This window comes from Pecten maximus, chromosome 8 (assembly GCF_902652985.1).
Source record: "Pecten maximus chromosome 8, xPecMax1.1, whole genome shotgun sequence".
Taxonomy (NCBI): domain Eukaryota; kingdom Metazoa; phylum Mollusca; class Bivalvia; order Pectinida; family Pectinidae; genus Pecten; species Pecten maximus.
In genome coordinates this window covers 41,272,858-41,292,523 of record NC_047022.1, presented here as the reverse complement: position 1 = coordinate 41,292,523, position 19,666 = coordinate 41,272,858, and the positions used below count along the sequence as shown (strand labels likewise).

General features: G+C 34.5%; 1 protein-coding gene across 4 annotated transcripts; it reads right to left on the bottom strand.

Moving 5' to 3' along the window:
• Nucleotides 1–9,407: 9,407 nt before the first annotated feature.
• On the bottom strand, nt 9,408–19,445 carry LOC117333536 (cytochrome P450 4F6-like). Of its 4 annotated transcripts, none has more exons than XM_033892873.1 (13): nt 19,427–19,445; nt 17,611–17,789; nt 15,872–16,073; nt 15,459–15,586; nt 15,076–15,200; nt 14,044–14,106; nt 12,674–12,797; nt 11,969–12,101; nt 11,606–11,729; nt 11,172–11,367; nt 10,684–10,760; nt 10,312–10,377; nt 9,408–9,799 (listed from the first exon to the last, which is right to left on the bottom strand). In XM_033892873.1, the coding sequence occupies exons 2-13, from the start codon at nt 17,770–17,772 to the stop codon at nt 9,715–9,717; spliced, it is 1,485 nt and encodes a 494-aa protein (XP_033748764.1). In that variant the 5' UTR covers nt 17,773–17,789; nt 19,427–19,445; the 3' UTR covers nt 9,408–9,714. The 4 variants fall into 4 exon arrangements, with proteins under 4 accessions (XP_033748764.1, XP_033748762.1, XP_033748763.1 ...); XM_033892871.1 differs by lacking the exon at nt 19,427–19,445 and adding an exon at nt 18,954–19,143; XM_033892872.1 differs by lacking the exon at nt 19,427–19,445 and adding an exon at nt 18,903–18,919.
• Between the last annotated feature and the right edge of the window lie 221 nt (nt 19,446–19,666).

Genomic DNA, 19,666 nt, shown 5'->3' with positions numbered 1-19,666 from the left:
TTATATTTATTTATCTTTTTTTTTTAGTCTATAGCACCCCTATCAACTTGTACACACAAATTAATCAAATCTGGCCATATGATCCGTCTGTCCAAGATGACAAAGTTTTCGTCCGGTAAAATATCTCGGTCAATATTTAAAAAGCGGATATAAAGCTTGGGAGACGAGCACAAAATAAGGAGACATGATTTAAACTAAACAAGGTCACTGCGACCTCTATAAATGTTATGCCATAGCGGCATTAAAAAGGAAAAGGCGACCTGTCGTGTACTAAAATGATTGCCACCATTGTGGGCAACTTCACTAGCCAAGAGTGTACAATATGACACCTTTGGCTTGCGAAGTTGCGTTGTGGGTGACATAAAACGGTAGTATGTCATGTATTCATGTAACAGCAAACCGCCGGGTATTTCCCGAAAAACGAAATCCTGAAATGGTTCAAACATTGGGCTCCACCCTGATAATTAACTGTTACCCCCATATGTTTTCACGTCCGAAATGTGAGTACGTGAAATATGTATGACCGTATTTGAACCACAGACTAAAATGGGCAAGAGACAAAATGACATAAAAAACGAAACATGTAAAAAAAATAGATATATATTGGTACACTCACGATCAGTTTAAAGTTAAAAAAAGTGCTTATGGTTACTCAAATCTTGTGATACAGACCAATAACTTTCAGATAGTTCAAAATTTTGTATATACAAATAGACTGAAATAGAATTTCAGACTTGCAATGCTGTCGTTAAAACTCTCTCAAATTGTAGATCAATGCAATCAACCCTAGTATGTATAGCAAAGTATACTTTCGATAAAAATGACACCGCTGCCCCCCCCCCCCCCCCCCAAAAAAAAACAACATCAACAAAAAAAAAAAAAAAAAAAAAAAAAAAAAAAGAACACACTCACAAAACAAAAACGTCTGAAAATGTGCTATACACACTAGGGAAGGTCCAATTGCATGTACACTGTAACAAATTCTCAAGTCCCTGTGTTTGAATCGACAGTATGTACATGTACCATGGTAGGACAAGCTAATGTTAATGTATGCCACAGGCGCTTGCATAGGAAATGTGAGTTTTATTTTGTTTTATATGGCAGTGTACATTTTGTATGTCAGTGTTATGGTACAGGAACACAACCTGGAGTTTAGTTACCATGACTGTCGAGACTATTGTTGCTCTGTTTAAAATTCTATAACTTTTCCGACATAAAATGTAACATCCTGTGTTTTAAGTAAAAGGTTGCTAAAGTAATGTCACATGCATTTTGGTTACATATAGTCATGCATAAAAGCTATACAGTTTCTCCATCCCCGGTCAATATTACAGCAACAGTAATGACTACATTGTCATCTACTAATACTTGCCTCTGCTCTGCAGGTAGGGCGTAAAAATTGTTTCTGCTGTCCCCGTTCCATTATAGTAAGAGGCGACTTAATTTCGGATCATATCTTTTCTTTTCTTTCTATCAACTATCTTCTTTATGATATCTCTTGACAATGACTCACTTATGGCTCTTCTCTGGTGGGACAAACCAGAGTCTGTACTGATGGTACATGTACATTTTTTGGGGTCGGGAGACTGGTATCCGTTGTCAGTATAATGTGGGCTGTCTTGCTGGATGTCTTTGTCAGACTACATTGAGGTAGTTTTGTCAAGAGCGGGTATACAAATGTTCTTGCGCAGTGTCCTCCTTGGAACTTTGATTTATTTTAGTTTATTTTCCAATAAAGGACCTAAATTTATATGTATCGGGTATAACATTACATAAATATGTGTAATTAAATGTGACATCATATTATATCATCCATTAAATCTGAACGCTGTCTCATACAAACTCTCGTGGTTGATTCAGTTCTTATCCAATCTATTAGAACGGAAGAATGTGTAACGAATCTCGATATAGTAACTTATTAGATTTCAATGATTTCAATGATTTTATTTCACTCAGCCACCTTTTGTGTGGAACAAGAGGACATATCTATACAGTAGAGTGATTCACGTATTCTTAATTAAACACTAACTTTGTACATCTTAAACTTTATCTTTGTATATATGGTAAATAAATGTACAGTTTCACACATTTCTAAACATCGTCTTTGCACATGCAGCAAATGCAGTGACTCACATTTTCTTATACCATATCTTAGACAATTTATCACACTTTTTTAAAATTCAGTTTTGAGGCAATGTGTGGGATAGTTTCCACTAACCATTTTCATACTACCAGCAGATTTATCTGCATGGTGCCCGCTCCGGAAAATTGTGGCCTATTCCATAATATTGATTTTTCTATTGGTTATTAGAAAAAAACTTTTTTATCAAATCTTATGTTTTCTACATTGTAAATACTGTAAGACTTTCCTAAATATAAATACCGAAACGACAGTATAAGAATAATATTTACACTGGGTATTTTTATAATAAACTGATTTCAACGAGATCATCGATCTACATGTAGGCATATAACGTGGAACACAATGTTATGAGACAGAAATAATCTTCGTCCGTTGAACTAGCCTAATTACCAAATACAACTCATAGGAAAAATAAAATATAATCTGATTCAGAAAAAGAAACCCAAGATGTTAATCGGCTGTTTAATGTAAAGTACAGGTGATCGTTTGGCCCAGAAAATAAAACCCGAAAACGCTGATGTACCATGTAGTAAAAATGACGTTCCTTGTGACCTTGTTCACGGCTTTGCACTAATGACGTCATTATTTACCTGTAGTGACGTCATTGATCATGATATGACGTCAAAATTTATTTCAATGTGAAGTTAAGATATTCCCCTATCAATCTGTAATAAATAAATTAAGAAAATAATATGTTCATTTTTGACTGTCCTGCATCGGCCTAAAATCGGCCCACTGGCACTCAACGTAGTACTATAATCGGCCCAAAATCGGCCCCGTGGCACATAACTCGTTAAATGACCATGGCTGTTAATAGGACGTTAAAAAAAAAAACCAAACCAACTATTGCAATATAAACATTCTGTTGCACATTTGTGTGTTTGTAACTGGTATATTCTGGTGACGTCACATTGTTCGCAGATCGACCTGTTCCGAGATGCACTCATTGACACGAAGGCTGCATTTCGTTCTGCGTTTTGCTGGATTAGATCTTTGAAAATTGTTGGGATACTAGTTTTATCGAATTAAACCAGGGACGTACATTGATGTATGTACGGTCCTGGTAAAACAAACGTTAACGCTTTATAAACGCGTTACCATATTTTAAGAGATTGAGACTGATAGATTTTAAGATCCATCGAAAACTTCAACTTCGCACTCGAGAAAATATCGATATTCTGTCTTACTCGTGAAATATGTTATATTAAACGGGAAACCATTCAATATCCTCTATTTATCAAACTAATAAAACTTATATTTTCACTGCAGCGATGATCAGTGAAAATTTAAGACTTTGCAGTGAAAATATAAGTTTTTCGTTTTTGACCAATCAGAGCGAACCTTTGTATTCCAATCGAAGCGAAGATAGATCATGCAACATTGGTTATTTTGCAGTTTTTCTGAAATATTCAGACTAGTTTTTTTTTTTTTTTTTTTTTTTATAAAATACTCACTTGACGTTAGCTATTCATGCACAGATTCTCCGATAACAGCATAAAACGCTTTAATTGCGTTGATTCGCTCCTTTCAAAATGGAACAGTCAAGTGGAGTTACGTCACAAAGAGATGACGTCATGAATTATGTTACTGATTCCCGAACTTTTCGACACTATTAATGTTTCGATGTTTTTAGTTTTGTTTTTAAGTATATAAAATGCAATAAAAAGAAAATTGAATGGCTTCCCGTTTCATATAATATATATTTCACTTGTATGAGAGAATATTTCCATATTTGGTCATGTGACTGAAGAAAGATGGAAACGTTTAGGTAACACTAGAAAAGACTTGTAACATTGAGACATGGCAGGAGTTCCTAGCCCAGGGCCAGAATGGATCGATGCTTTTGTACGAGAACAATTCGTTCGATTGTCTATGCATAATATCTCTTGTCTCCAATTAGATTAAGGAACATTACAGGAATCCTCTAAGGTATTGCTGGGAGTGACAAATCAATTATCGCCAAACCAAGAAAGGCCAAGGGATCTGTCAGAGGCAGTTACAAACTGAGTTAATCAAAATGGCATCTGCTTGACACCCATCACTGGTGTCCGTATAATGGACCAGAAGAGATGTCACGTCATTATGCCAGGGTAGATGACGTCCCATGCAGGTGTCTCTAAGATAGGCCGGAAGAGATGTCACCTCATTGTGACTTGTAAATGACGTCTCTATGCATGTGTCAGTATGATAGACCGGAAGAGATGCCACGTCAATGTGACTGCTAGTTGACGTACCCATGCAGATGTCAGTATGACAGAACGGAAGAGATCTCAAGTCAATGTGACTGCTAGATTATGTCCCCATGCAGGTGTCTCTAAGATAGACCGGAAGAGATGTCACGCCAATGTGACGACTAGATGACGTCCCATGCAGGTGCCAGTATGATAGACCGGAAGAGATCTAGATGTCATTCAAATTCAGTATGTTTGAAAGCATTTAGGCGCGTAGCCAGGCGTACGCCAGTACGCCCAGGCTTCTACATCATCAAGATAGTCAAGATAACATTGTTTTTTTCATTTGATTATTCGAAGAATTTATTATTCTTATAATATCACATAAAATATTGATATTCCTGTGGATGAGTTTCCTGTCAAACTCTACGTGAACTTGCAAGGTAGGCATATTTTTCGGTGTCCAGCGTCCGACTAATTATTGCAATCAAAGAACCTTAAATGTATCCGAATGTCTCCAGGTGTCTAGAGATATTCTTCTATGTGTGCCTATTACGTCTGCGACTGCGGAACCTTGACATACCGGAGATCAACCATGGACGGAGAATGAATGTCCATTGCTAGATTTAGAGATTTAGACACAGTGGTTACCATTTTTGTCGAAATATATTATCATTACAAGATTTACAACATATCAAAAACATTAGCCATGGCTTTCACGGTATGTTTTGTGAATATGTTATTGAATTTCTCAATTATATCCCTCAGAAATTCCGGGGTGAAGGATCCAGTAACTGGCTGACTAATACCCCCGCAGTCAATGGACAACTGGACCTGTTATTTAGAGGCTAGCTAAGAAAACCTGTGCATGTCCCTATTTCTGAAATTCAGAATGGCTGGAATATGTGTTGTTCATAATAAAGATGATCTACATAATGTAGTCATAAGTTTTGTTGAAGTCAGTCCACCGGTTTAGGAGGAGTTGTCCGGACAAGATGTGTCTACAGACAGACGGACGGACAGACAACCCGATTCCAGTACCCCCCCCCCCCCCCTCCCACACACACACACCCACCCACCCGACCCACACCCACGCACCCCCCCCCCCCCCCCCCCCCCCACACACACACCTAAACCTAACTTCGTTGCGGGGTATAAAATGCATTTTTGTTTATTATTGGGCGCTTTAACAGATAAAATAAAAAGTAATCCTAATATGAATACAAAAAATGTAATTCATGTTTGCACCATTAATGAGGTCAAATCAACATTGGCTTTCTGCACATATGCATTAACCATGTAACAATAACGCGATTCATGTAATATGTCTAAAGGCAAATGTTGTTATGACCCCATGAATGCTGAAAAAAACAAATTGCATTCCTTATGTGACTGCTAGATGTGACGTCCCGTGCAGGTGTCAGTATGACGAATCGGAACTGATGTCACGCTAATGGATACTGAATATGATATTGAATTGTGATGTATGGATACTGAATATGATATTGAATTGTGATGTGTGGATAATGAATATGATATTGAATTGTGATGTGTGGATAATGAATATGATATTGAATTCTGATGTATGGATAATGAATATGATTTTGAATTGTCATGTGTGGATACTGAATATGATATTAAATTGTGATGTGTGGATAATGAATATGATATTAAATTGTGATGTGTGGATACTGAATATGATATTGAATTGTGATGTGTGGATAATGAATATCATATTGAATTCTGATGTATGGATAATGAATATGATATTGAATTGTGATGTGTGTTTATGAAATTTGTTTAATTGTGTTATTTGAATCTTGAATGATCTTTTTATATTTACTGTGTGATTATAATTGTTTGTGGGGTTGTTTTTTTGTGTTTGATTAATTAAATTGAAATTTTATGGATGAAATTTGTTGTTTCGTGTGGGTATTTTTAATTGGTGGTTATTAAAATAAATTTTGTTTTGGTAATGTTTTTGGGTTGTTGTGGTGATATTTGTTGGATTGTTGATGAAAGAATAAATTTTATTTGGGGGTTTTTGTTGAATTATGATATTAATTTGATTTGGGTACTGTTTTTTAGTTTGATGGATTTTCCTGTGTTTGGTTGAAAATTTTTTATGGTTTGGGTTTTATAAATTGTGTGGTGGAATATATTAAAATGATTTATAAGACTATATTTAATTTTTGATTGTGGAAAATTAAATTTTTTGGTATTGGTTGAAATTGATTTGTAATGGATTATTGAATTTTGATTCTATTTTTTTTTGTTCCTTGAAATTTTTTTTTTATTTTGGGCTATGGGTTAGTTTATTTTGTGTGGTAATGGTTTTGATGGTTATAAAATTAATTTATTTGGGTGATTGAATGAATTTAATTTTTGTGGATTTTGGTAATATTTTTTGATGGGGAAGTATTTGAATTGGTGTTGGGAATGTAAAGAATTGGTTTTGGTTAAAAAATTTAATTTTGATTGGGTGGATATAATGATTGATTTTGGGGGGGGTTTGAAAATTAATTTGATGGTAAGAAAAAAAAGAAATTTTTTTGGGGAAAAAAAAAAGATAGAATTGGATTTGGGGAAAAGAAATTAAAGAAGGGGGGGGGGAAACTTGAAAATTTGAGTTAAAAAAAATTTTTAAAGGGGGGTAATAATTTAGAGTGTGAGGGGAAAAAATTTTTTTAAAAGTGATTTTTAAAATAAAAGAGGGGGGTTTAAAAAATGTTTAAAGGGGGAAAAAAGGGGGAAAAAAAATTTAAAAAAAATTGTTTTGGGGGGGAAGTATTTTAAGGGGGGGGGGGTTTTTGGGGAAAAATTGAATTTTTCGGTGGGTTTTGTTTGTTTTTGGTTTGGTTTTTTGTTTGGGGGGTTATTGGGGGTTTTTTTTGGGTTTTTTTGGGTGGGGGTTGTTGTTTGGGGGGGTTTTTGGGTTTTTTTTTTTTTTTTTTTAGAACATTAGTGGAGATATGAAATAGATATTAATGTGATGTGTGGATAATAATATGATATTGAATTGTCATGTGTGGATAATGATGAGTTATGTATGGATACCTCGTCCTATATTGAATTCGTCTAGCTGTTGGATAATGCATGAGTTTGAATGGTTATGTTGTGTGATAATGGAAATAATATTGATATGATGTGTGATGGTAATGTAATCCGATTCATATGTGCTGTGGATAATCGAATATACTATTGATTCCTGATGTGTGGGTAATAGATTTGTTGATGTGTGGATACTGAATGATATCATTGAATTGTGTATGTTGTGGATAATGAATATAATACTGAATTGTGATGTGTGGATAATGAATATGATATTTAATTGTGATGTGTGGATACTGAATATGATATTGAATTGTGGTGTATGGATAATGAATATAATATTGAATTGTGATGTATGGATAATGAATATGATATTGAATTGTGATGTGTGGGTAATGAATATGATATTGAATTCTGATGTGTGGATAATGAATATGATATTGAATTCTGATGTGTGGATAATGAATATGATATTGAATTGTGATGTGTGGATAATGAATATGATATTAAATTGTCATGTGTGGATAATGAATATAATATTGAATTATGATGTGTGGATAATGAATATAATATTGAATTATGATGTGTGGATAATGAATATGATATTGAATTCCGATGTGTGAATAATGAATATAATATTGAATTGTGATGTGTGGATACTGAATATGATATTGAATTGTGATGTATGGATAATGAATATAATACTGAATTGTGATGTGTGGATAATGAATATGATATTTAATTGTGATGTGTGGATACTGAATATGATATTGAATTGTGGTGTATGGATAATGAATATAATATTGAATTGTGATGTATGGATAATGAATATGATATTAAATTGTGATTTGTGGTTAATGAATATAATATTGAATTGTGATGTGTGGATAATGAATATGATATTGAATTGTGATGTGTGGATAATGAATATGATATTGAATTGTCATGTGTGGATAATATTGAATTCGGATGTATGGATACTGAATATGATATTGAATTGTGATGTGTGGATAATGAATATGATATTAAATTGTCATGTGTGGATAATGAATATAATATTGAATTATGATGTGTGGATAATGAATATAATATTGAATTATGATGTGTGGATAATGAATATGATATTGAATTCTGATGTGTGGATAATGAATATGATATTGAATTGTGATGTGTGGATACTGAATATGATATTGAATTGTGATGTATGGATAATGAATATAATATTGAATTGTGATGTGTGGATAATGAATATGATATTTAATTGTGATGTGTGGATACTGAATATGATATTGAATTGTGGTGTATGGATAATGAATATAATATTGAATTGTGATGTATGGATAATGAATATGATATTAAATTGTGATTTGTGGTTAATGAATATAATATTGAATTGTGATGTGTGGGTAATGAATATGATATTGAATTCTGATGTGTGGATAATGAATATGATATTGAATTCTGATGTGTGGATAATGAATATGATATTGAATTCTGATGTGTTGATAATAAATATGATATTGAATTGTGATGTGTGGATAATGAATATAATATTGAATTGTGATGTGTGGGTAATAAATATGATATTGAATTCTGATATGTGGATAATGAATATGATATTGAATTCTGATGTGTGGATAATGAATATGATATTAAATTGTGATGTGTGGATAATGAATATAATATTGAATTGTGATGTGTGCATAGATAATGAATATGATATTGAATTCTGATGTGTGGGTAATGAATATGATATTAAATTGTGATGTGTGGACAATGGATATGAGAAATGTAGCTCCTTTGTAGTATTCTCAAGAAATAGTTAATGGTCGTATTTAAACGTTTGAAATCGGATGCCTCCAGGTCTTCGACTTTGTAACAACGATGATGCGGAGAAATACACGGACATTGGAATCCCAGTCCTTACATTTCGAAGATGTGTAGGTTTATATTCATTACTAAGTTACATTTACATAGTCACAAAATTCTCCTCGTTAGAAGTTTCAAATGCTTAAAGACGAAAAAGGAACTATGAGTACATGTATGTATAGCCATCCAAAACAACATTTTAATTTGAGTATTATCACAAAATCATATCACAATAAATATTAACATTAAAAATAGTCTCAAGAAGTAGAGTACATTATAACAACAACTAACATGCTTTATCCGGTACACATCTAAGGATGTCTACAACATGTTTAATTTGAAATATTTACTCTTTTTATATGTTGACCACATTTATGAACCAAGTTTTATGTGATATGGAAATCATGTCCGTAAGATCCTGTCATCCAGTTAATAAATAACATTCATTAGGACCGGTTCTGTTCATCTCTTTGTTGGAGTTTAACCCAGAGTCCGGACTTTCGAGCGTAGTATTCCTTCATATGAGAGTACTGGCGTGTGATCATTATCTGGGAGAAGTCGGAATCTGTAACAAAATATCAGATACAAAACACAACAAGGACCAGAAATATCAATTGTTTTAAAACAAATAAAGTGGAAATATTATCAATTATACAAAATTTAAAATGCGGTATATTTTTAACGCAACATCTTCAATTGACTTTCCTTTGTAGTTTTCTTTCTAACAACACATAGATATACTATGTAAAGGCAGAGGATTGTATGCGTTCAGCCCTGGGTACATATTTCCATTGCTATTTCATTTCGATTTCCACTCGTTTCCTAAAGAGTATCTCATTATCAAATGTTACACTGAATAAGACCGTTATCAAGGTAAGGATATCATTAGGTCGAATATAATAACTTAAAACGTCTACATTGACCGCATTATCAAATATTACACTGAATGAGACTGTTATAAAGGTAAGGATATCATTAGGTCGAATATAATAATTTGAAACGTCTACACTGACAGCATTGTTTTTTTTGTTGAAATACGTAGCTAATTATACATCTCTATCCATTGATTCATCATACCTTTTAACTAATTTGGCGAGTGCAACCTTTATTTCATTCATGGCAAAGTTTTGTCCAATGCAGTTTCTGTATAAAGTACAAAATACAGGTTAAACAGGGCATATTTAGATATACTCTTTAAACATTCATGGATAACCACGATAATGGTTTTTATTTGAACTTATTTTCACAAGAATGACATGCTTCAAGGACACAAATACTTGGACAAAAGTTCAACATCATATCAAAACCTATTCTGTAGGATGTCATTTTGCAGTAATTTATACATGCTCTATTAATTACTAACTTTATATTTGTAAGTGATATCTACTAATATATATAGTTATGTGTCCTTGTTTAAACGTTCTTTATATGTTAGACTAGCTGCCATACCTCGGTCCAGCCGAGAACGGTACAAAGCTATATGGATCTCTGCTTGAATCATCCAGAAAACGGTCTGGTCGAAATGTCTGCAAAGATTCATCAAAATGAAACTATATCAAAGTGATGTCTTTCGGTCGTTCGAGGCTATTATTGATCTTCAGTTACCATAACACAGCAAGATGAACTGGTATTTGATAAGAACAAATATTTGCGGAGAGTTTCCATGTTACGCGTATCGGCTATAGGATAACACTGATACAGATCACAGGAAAAAGTGTGAATTTGAACAGGTGATATTAAAAGAATTTAATAATAATAATTAAAATGTCAAATTCTTATCCAAATTAACGGACATTTTGATTTGTAACTATTTGATAATTATAAAGTTCTAAAGGAATATTGTTACGAGACATGGACTGTCTTTGCAATCATTCCATTAATTACGATTGTTTATTAATCACTATAAACGTCTCACAGACGAATGTCATCCTTGTTACCTCGGGATCTTTCCAGACATCCTCTCTATGATTCATCGCATCGATAAGAATTGTGATTTGATTATTTGCTGGTATAATCAGTCCGTCAATCTCCGTCTCGTGCGTGGTAACCCTGGAGATAAGAGGAACTGGGGTATACATCCGTAATGACTCTTTAATGAACAGTGGGAGCCTCTGTAGAGCCTGTATATCCGACCTGGAATAAACAGAAAGCTAACGATGAAAATAGCCAACATTAGTATTACAAGAAGAATGAGTTCTAGTATATTTTACCCAACAAAGATACACGTACTATAATTGCATTCGTTTAATTAAATCGTTTATCTAGTTATAAATACGAGGTATTTACACATCGGCTTGTCCGACATGGTTTTGTCTCCAGTTGTAATGATTTGTCTTGTACATTTTAATATTGGTTTTAGCGTAGAACATACCATTCCACTTCATGCTTGTCACCCACTACCAGTGCCACCTCCTCATATACTTTCTCCTGTTCCTCTGGATTCTGAGAAAGCAGGTAAGTAGCCCAACCAAGAGCGGCGGAAGTGGTGTCATGACCTGTGTGTAGTGATTTAGTCATTTAGTTAAATCAACTCTGCCCTCAATCAAACGGAAATGATATCATGGTTAAGCTTATCGTTTAATTTCGTCTTTGTCACGATGTGTCATATAGATTTGAGTATAGTGCATCCCATCTTCTTCAAATCAAACAATGTAGACCTATATCATTTTAAAGATGTATACATAGAAATAAGCTCCATGATTAAAACATGCTTGAGACGATGATGATTACTGACCAGCAAAGAGAAAAGTATCGACCTCGTCCCTGACCTCACGGTCGGTCAGTCCTGTACCGTTCTCGTCTCGAGCGGTCAGTAGAATGTCCAGGAAGTCTAGTCGGTGTTTTTCTGATGAGGAGGGGTCAGACTTCTAGAATAGATATTCAAACACAAAAGCCAATTATCTATCATTAGCATATATAGAATAATAGATCTACAAGATTTAAAATCACTTTGTTTTTCTCTTTTGATAAACTGATTTATTGTATTAAAGTGGACATGCATCTATCCGGAATAGTTCGGAATCTGAATACTCATATGGAAATGCAACAAAACGCATTCTCAATTCATTTATATACAATGTTGTCGAGATTAACGCGTTATATACAATGTTGTCGAGATTAACGCGTTATATACAATGTTGTCGAGATTAACGCGTTACATACAATGTTGTCGAGATTAACTCGTTATATACAATGTTGTCGAGATTAACGCGTTATATACAATGTTGTCGAGATTAACGCGTTATATACAATGTTGTCGAGATTAACGCGTTATATACAATGTTGTCGAGATTAACTCGTTATATACAATGTTGTCGAGATTAACGCGTTATATACAATGTTGTCGAGATTAACGCGTTATATACAATGTTGTCGAGATTAACGCGAGTCAAATATCTAGAGTAAAATGTATAAATGTAATATTATGTTATCCGCATACCAGTGAGGCTCTTCTGTCTCGTATGACTTTCTCATCGAATTCGTGTATGTACTTCGTATGGGAGAAATATTCTTTTCCAGCTGCTGACCATTTAAATAGGAAATCTGGATATAGCCATGGCCTCCTGCATTGAGAAAAATGTAATTTGATATGTTATTTTGAAGTTTTTTTATTTTTCATATATTCCATTATTTTCCTATGATAAAAAAGGTTCTTTGAAAATGTCCTTATTATAATAACAAGGGCCCAATGGGCCCGAATCGGTCATCTGCTATCCAGTGATCCTTTTGACACATACACATAATTAAGAATAAGTGCATGAGAGGCCAAATATAAGATCTCAGGGTCTCGCAGTTATTTGAAAAGGGTATGTTTTAAATATATTGGCCAATCTAACTCTTTTAGACTTAAATTATGGTTCAGGACATTCATTTGGACAAACTTCCTAGCCTTCACCTAAGCATGCTACAAGCCAAATATCAGGTCTCTGGACATTTTAATTATTGAAAATGAGTCATAGAAATATTTTAGTTCATTCGACCAATGTGATCTTGAATAAAGGTCAAGGGCATTAATTTGAACAAACTTGGTAGCCCTCTACCCAAGCATGCTACAGACCCAATATCAAATGCCTGGGCCTCTTGGTTATTGAAAGGAAGTTATTTAAATATTTTAGCATATTCGGCCCCTGTAACCATGAATGTAGGTACCTTCACTTCAGCATGCTAAAGACCCAGTATCAACTCCGTTGGACTCTTGGTTATCGAGAAGAAGTCGTTTAATGATTTTAGCCAATTTGACCTCTGTAATCTTGAATGTAGATCAAGGTCATTCATTTGAAAAAAAACCTAGTAGCCCTTCATCCAAAGCATGCTACAGGCCCTATATCAAGTCAACGGTCTCTTGGCTGTCGAGAAGTCGTTTAAAGATTTTAGCCTATTCGGCCCCTGTGATCTTGAATGTGAGTCAAGGTCATTAATCTAAACAAACTTTGCAACCTTTTACCTTTAAAGATTTAAGCATATGCCCATGTGACTTTGAATGTATGTCAACTGTATTCATTTGAATAAATTTGGTAACCCGCACCACGGCATATGCTCGCTTATCGTTCGGGCGGTTGAGCTAAATATAATTTACACAATAACAAAACTGTAAAAGAAAATTATTCCATAGAGATGAGACGATATAGATGAAGCGAAGACATAGTTAAAAAATAGCACCATACGCCAGTGACAAACACGTGATAGGAGACAGATAAATGTGTTGGTCATATGCTTTATATCCTCTCTCTGTTGCTAATTACTATGAATGAAATATAAATATATAAATGGTAGCAGTAAAAAATCAAAACATCTATCAGTAATACTTACAAAGTTCTATATGTTGTAAGGTAAGTCAGGCGTCTGACACCCTCCACATAAGGATGTTCGGAACTAGAAAAGGAAGAACGATCAAATAGAATTATAAAACAGATTAGAGTGGTGAAGTCTAACTCAAAACCATTAAAGCGAGGACAAAAAACAAATGTACAAACCCGCATGGAAACACCTACTGAACAAATAGAAACCCGCATGGAAACACCTGCCGAACAAATACAGACCCGCATGGAAACACTTGCTGGACCAATACAAACCCGAATGGAAACACCTGCTGAACAAATACAAACCCGCATGGAAACACCTGCCGAACAAATACAGACCCGCATGGAAACACCTGCCGAACAAATACAGACCCGCATGGAAACACCTGCTGGACCAATACAAACCCGAATGGAAACACCTGCTGAATAAATACAAACCCGCATGGAAACACCTGCTGAATAAATACAAACCCGCATGGAAACACCTGCTGACTAAATACATACCCGCATGGAAACACCTGCTGAATAAATACAAACCCGCATGGAAACACCTGCTGAATAAATACAAACCCGCATGGAAACACCTGCTGAACAAATACAGACCCGCATGGAAACACCTACTGAACAAATACAGACCACATGAGAACACCTGCCGAACAAATACATATATACATACATGTAGACACATGTAGACATTTGCTGAACAAATACAGACCCATATGGAGACACCTGCTGTGTATTTAACGAAATGCGATTGTAACGTTGTTTGCCTTTATTAGAAAATAAAACTCTCCCCATATGGTACTGTAAAGAGTGCACATATCAAACGTTTTAATTGAAGAGCGGAGGTGCAAGATTAGTTAAATGAGTTTTTTCCCTAGCAGCCCCAGCAGGGGCCGTTTCGTTTGCACACTCGCTCATGGACAAGTTATGTCATGTCAGTAACAATGATCACTTACTGTGATATATATATATTCAAACCATTGATGGAGACATGGGGTCATTGCTATGTTCGTTGTAGTATAACAGACATTCACTGTACCTTTGTTCCTGTACGCGTGAATCGTGCGAAAATGCGGACCTCAGCATGGTATCCAGGGCTGCCAGAATAAATGGTTCCTGAACTTCGACACTTTTCCCACTTGATGTCGCCTTTGCCATATTGTCCTGCGTACCATAGCATAAACATAGCCCATGAATAACGCCTTGAAGGGAGTTATTGACGCTATGTTAAGGACATAAATGCAGTTATTTTTTTTTTTTACATGAAACAAGCAGTCTTATTTTTTAAAAATCAGGAAAATATAAGGAAGAAAACTGTATGATGTTTTCCTGTTTAATGCTATTTTCCTATGCCAATTGGACAACAGTTCTGGTAGATAAGCCAGTTTTCCAAAAGGTAAGCATAGATCAGTCTGTACTTACTAGGAAAATGTCAAAGACTTCGTTATACAGATCAACATAGGACTTCAATACATCGAAGTGGAAAGCTGGTGTAAGCAGACGTCGGTTTCTCTCCCATTTATGGCCATTGCTTAAAACTAATCCATCACCTGTTGATGAATCAAAGGTTATCAGATGTAGATTTAGTATTTTCGTTTTAATCACATTGGTGAAGTATCATCCTATGAGAAAAATCATAATAAATAATGCCTTAGATATCATGTCAATGTTAATATGTTTTATCAAAATGTGACCATACTGAATCTGAAAACGTCAATTCTAATTAAATTTATATTTTTTATCAATTCTCGTATTCATTACTTGTCACACAACTGAAGATAACGATGCGGTAAAATAAATGTATACATAGTAATTAACTCTCTAACTACACCTACCCAGCCATGGTGTGATGGTGTAATAAGCCTCCCCAAATCTCTTCGGTTTGGGTTCTGACGACCTCAGTAAAACCTTGGCAGTCTCGGGGTGACATGCGGTCAGTATAGGAAAGAAAAACATCAGCCATACACCGCTGATCCTTTTGCCAGTTTCCTGAATACCCTTCCTGACCAAACATACGTAATCCGAAAACTCCGGAATCTAGTGAAAGTAAGAAACTATATACTGGGATATTCAATTACTAGTATGTGCTATAAATATTAGTCGGCTTTTTAGACACGTACAGACGCCCTATTGACCTATTATCATCTCATGTAGTGTAAAGCGCTTATGTAATGTGCTATACAAACGGCGTGTATTATTACTTCATTATCAAATTATTGATACTTTGCTAATATGTTAATGATAGATATAGCTTTAGATATAATTTGATAATATGTATTTGAGTCAAAGTAAGATCCTGGTATCTTCAATCTATTTTCTTTGCGAATGTTAGCTTTGTGGTAGATATGATCCGTGATCATACAGGCACACAATGTCCAAAGTGATACCCCCCCCCATCCCGCCGGAAATTCGTTGTTTAAAAAAAAACCCTCCATTTTCGTCCGTATGGAATGTAACATTTGGGTGTCCGTATGGAATGTATCATTTGGGTAATATAATTATTTCTCACAAATTAAGGACAGAGTTTTCTTCCATTAGCTGTAACGACGTAGTCTCGAATCGCCGGGGCTATTCTTTTTGTAGTCTTCCAAAATATACAATTTTAGTTTTCATTAGTTCTTAATTTACGTTTCCCAAAATTAAATATCTCCGTGATTTCATAAGCAGACTTTCCTTCAATTTAATCTTATCATCTTTTGTGGTTATTCCTTAATAATCCGTTACCTTGTTTCCTAACCCATCACTGTTATTGACAGATCGAATTGTTTGGCATAGTTTCCGTACGGATACCAGTTTCAATCGATTTTTCTTACTTTCTGGTTTGTTTTGCCTATTCTGCTTATGTTTTAAAATGTCGCTAAAAAGTCGGTGCTCAGTTTTTTGGACACAGAAAGGGTAATCATTGGTCGCGTCCGACATCGCTGAGAGAGAAAATGCAGTAATGTATTCGAGAGGGAGTTTGACTGTCCATATAACTACTGTATATATTACTGTCTTACGTAAGTAAACTATTGCATCATTTTTCACATGATAGCATGAATCTTATTCAAAATGATTTGGTTTTAACCTAAATTTATATGCTACATGCCATCTATGAAGTTGATTAACCTTCGAGATTACCTGGTCTTTTTTATGCAATGGTTTATGTCATTACAGTTTCATCTTGACGCCGACTACACTCGTTTTGTGACTTAACTGTTATATTTACATCACTTGGTTTGGGATCAAACAAATGACTTCACTTTTATAAAAAAAAATATATAGCATCGATATTCCGGTAAGATTAAGATATTTATAATAAGATCTATATATTCAATATGTACCATGCATAAATAAAGTATGTATGAGATATAATATATGACATAATAATAAAGTATATGTGATTAAAGTGAAATTGAGTGTGTGAAATATATATAAAACAGAAGTGATGAGTGAATATTTTTGAATTATGGACTGTAGCTGGAGCTGCCTATCTCCAGACAGTCCATTTTATGGTGTATAAATGTCTAGGCAAATAAAATTGTATATAAACTTAATATATATATATATATAATGAGAATGAGAACGGTATTACCAAGTGTAGATGTCCCCAGATAGGATGAAACTTCCCTATTGACAGGAACTTCTCCGAATTATATATACCAATATATATTATATATGTTTTGATGATGGCGATGACTTTCCACAACAAAACACAGCTCAGGAGAGAACTTATGATAAGGAAGAGCATATCCATCACGACTCTCTCTGAAACTAAAACAAAAGAGAACTCACCGGTACAAGTTAACTGAGCGATATCAGACTGTTGAATACATTCCAATACTAATAACAAATCCAATCTCTACTTCTACAAAAAACAGGCAAAATCCAATGTGTTAAAAAAATTAAACGAGGAGAGAAACGATAAAGATAAAATTCTACTATTTCTACAATTTTACAATCTGCTATTCTATTTTATTGGTAGTTGCATATATATCAGAGCGATGGCTATTATTGGTTGTTTGATGTACGGTAATGTTGTGCCGAATTACTATATTCTAACGCATACTCATCGTAATTTAATACAGGATAAAAAAAGGCAGTTAACATCATAAAGAGTTTTTCATTAATGTATAAAACGATCACCTGCAAATAATAATAATGCATAATACAAAATGTTACCCCCCCCCCCCCCCCCAAAAAAACCCCAAAAAAAAAAACAAAAAAACTCAACAACATGGAAAACGTCTACATATCAACACGTTAAAAGAAGAAATGATAAAACAATACATGCTCACAAAATATGAAAGGTATATTACGCATATGATTCAAACCATGTAAATAGGGAGAGGACATTGGACTAAATGTAGCCGTATATTCTGTGTAGAAATTATTGAGGCCTGGAATTGAACATAATATAAATTACCGCCCTCTCATTGAAAATTTCTACAGAATGTGTCCACAAACATGTTTTTTTAACATGCCCAACTAAATGCAAAATAATAACATTACAATTCGGTAGGTCCTGCGTGTTACCGCTCGTAGGCAGAACGTTACAATCTACATTTAAAATCGCTTTAAAAATCGCTCCATTTAATGGTAAAATAAGGTTACCCCTACAAAGATATTTACATGTATTCAAAGTCAGCATTAAATAGAGCAAGTTTGATATGACATAAAATGAATTAATAAACATATTCTGGAAAACAGTCTACAAATCCTAATTAATGACATCTTGTTAACGAACAGCAAAGCTGCGATAATATCACATGTATTCGTTTCGTTTGTTTTCATTAAGTAGTATAATTATATCAGCCCATGGTGACATACACTGTCCTTACTTCTAGATCTTTAAAAGGAAGTGACCACATAATCTTCGTATTTTACCTTATAAAGATATCGTCGCTTGACTCGCTCCACTAACCTGGTTATACATACCTTGGCTTGAGTGTGTTATGTTCAGCTGCCGATTACTAAGCAGACGGTCGGTACTTATATAGTTGTGGTTGTTGCGTCTGACATTTTATCGATTTTAGAATTGCTTACGTCCACACTGGTCAGTTTCAGTGACCACTAAACAGTAATTACTACTCAGTTCATCTGAGGATTAGGTTATAACAACAGTACAAACTACGGTGTATGTAAAGGTCAAGGTCGTGTGGCAGGGTATGGTGTGATTGTTGTGTACTCTTCATATACCTAAACAGTTGATATACATCTGTATGTCAACGCATTGTCAGCTTTCTGTGATAACGGCACATTTTGACTGCATGTGTAAAAATAGCCTGAGTTTTCTATGGCCCTGACACCATTGTCAATACTATATGAAAACGTGGAATTCTCCGACACCGTTTGGTGTCGCTAAAACTTTGGTGCAAATACAATAATATCGGGTGTGACATAACACCTACCTTACATATAAATAAATGCGGTATTTATTTACCCCAGAACACCCATTTAGTCCCATCTAGGTGTTTTATTCCGTTCGTTTAGACCCTCGCTTAAGCTAGTCTTAAATTCATACTGTTGACCCGCAATTTTGTAAGTGACAGTAAAACTAACCACCCAAATCGGAACACAATGGACCGAAAAGACCAAATATCATTTATTGTGTTTTTCCTCTTGTATATTTTAAATCAAGAAACTCTTGT

Excerpts from the sequence above, each read along its gene's own strand:
- LOC117333536 (XM_033892873.1), bottom strand. The coding sequence starts at position 17,772 with ATGGATATGCTCTTCCTTATCATAAGTTCTCTCCTGAGCTGTGTTTTG. Across the intron at positions 12,102-12,673 it reads GAGACAGAAGAGCCTCACTG|AAGTCTGACCCCTCCTCATC; the intron begins GTATGCGGATAA and ends TATCTATTCTAG. Across the intron at positions 10,378-10,683 it reads CCGTTCTCGGCTGGACCGAG|AAACTGCATTGGACAAAACT; the intron begins GTATGGCAGCTA and ends TACTTTATACAG.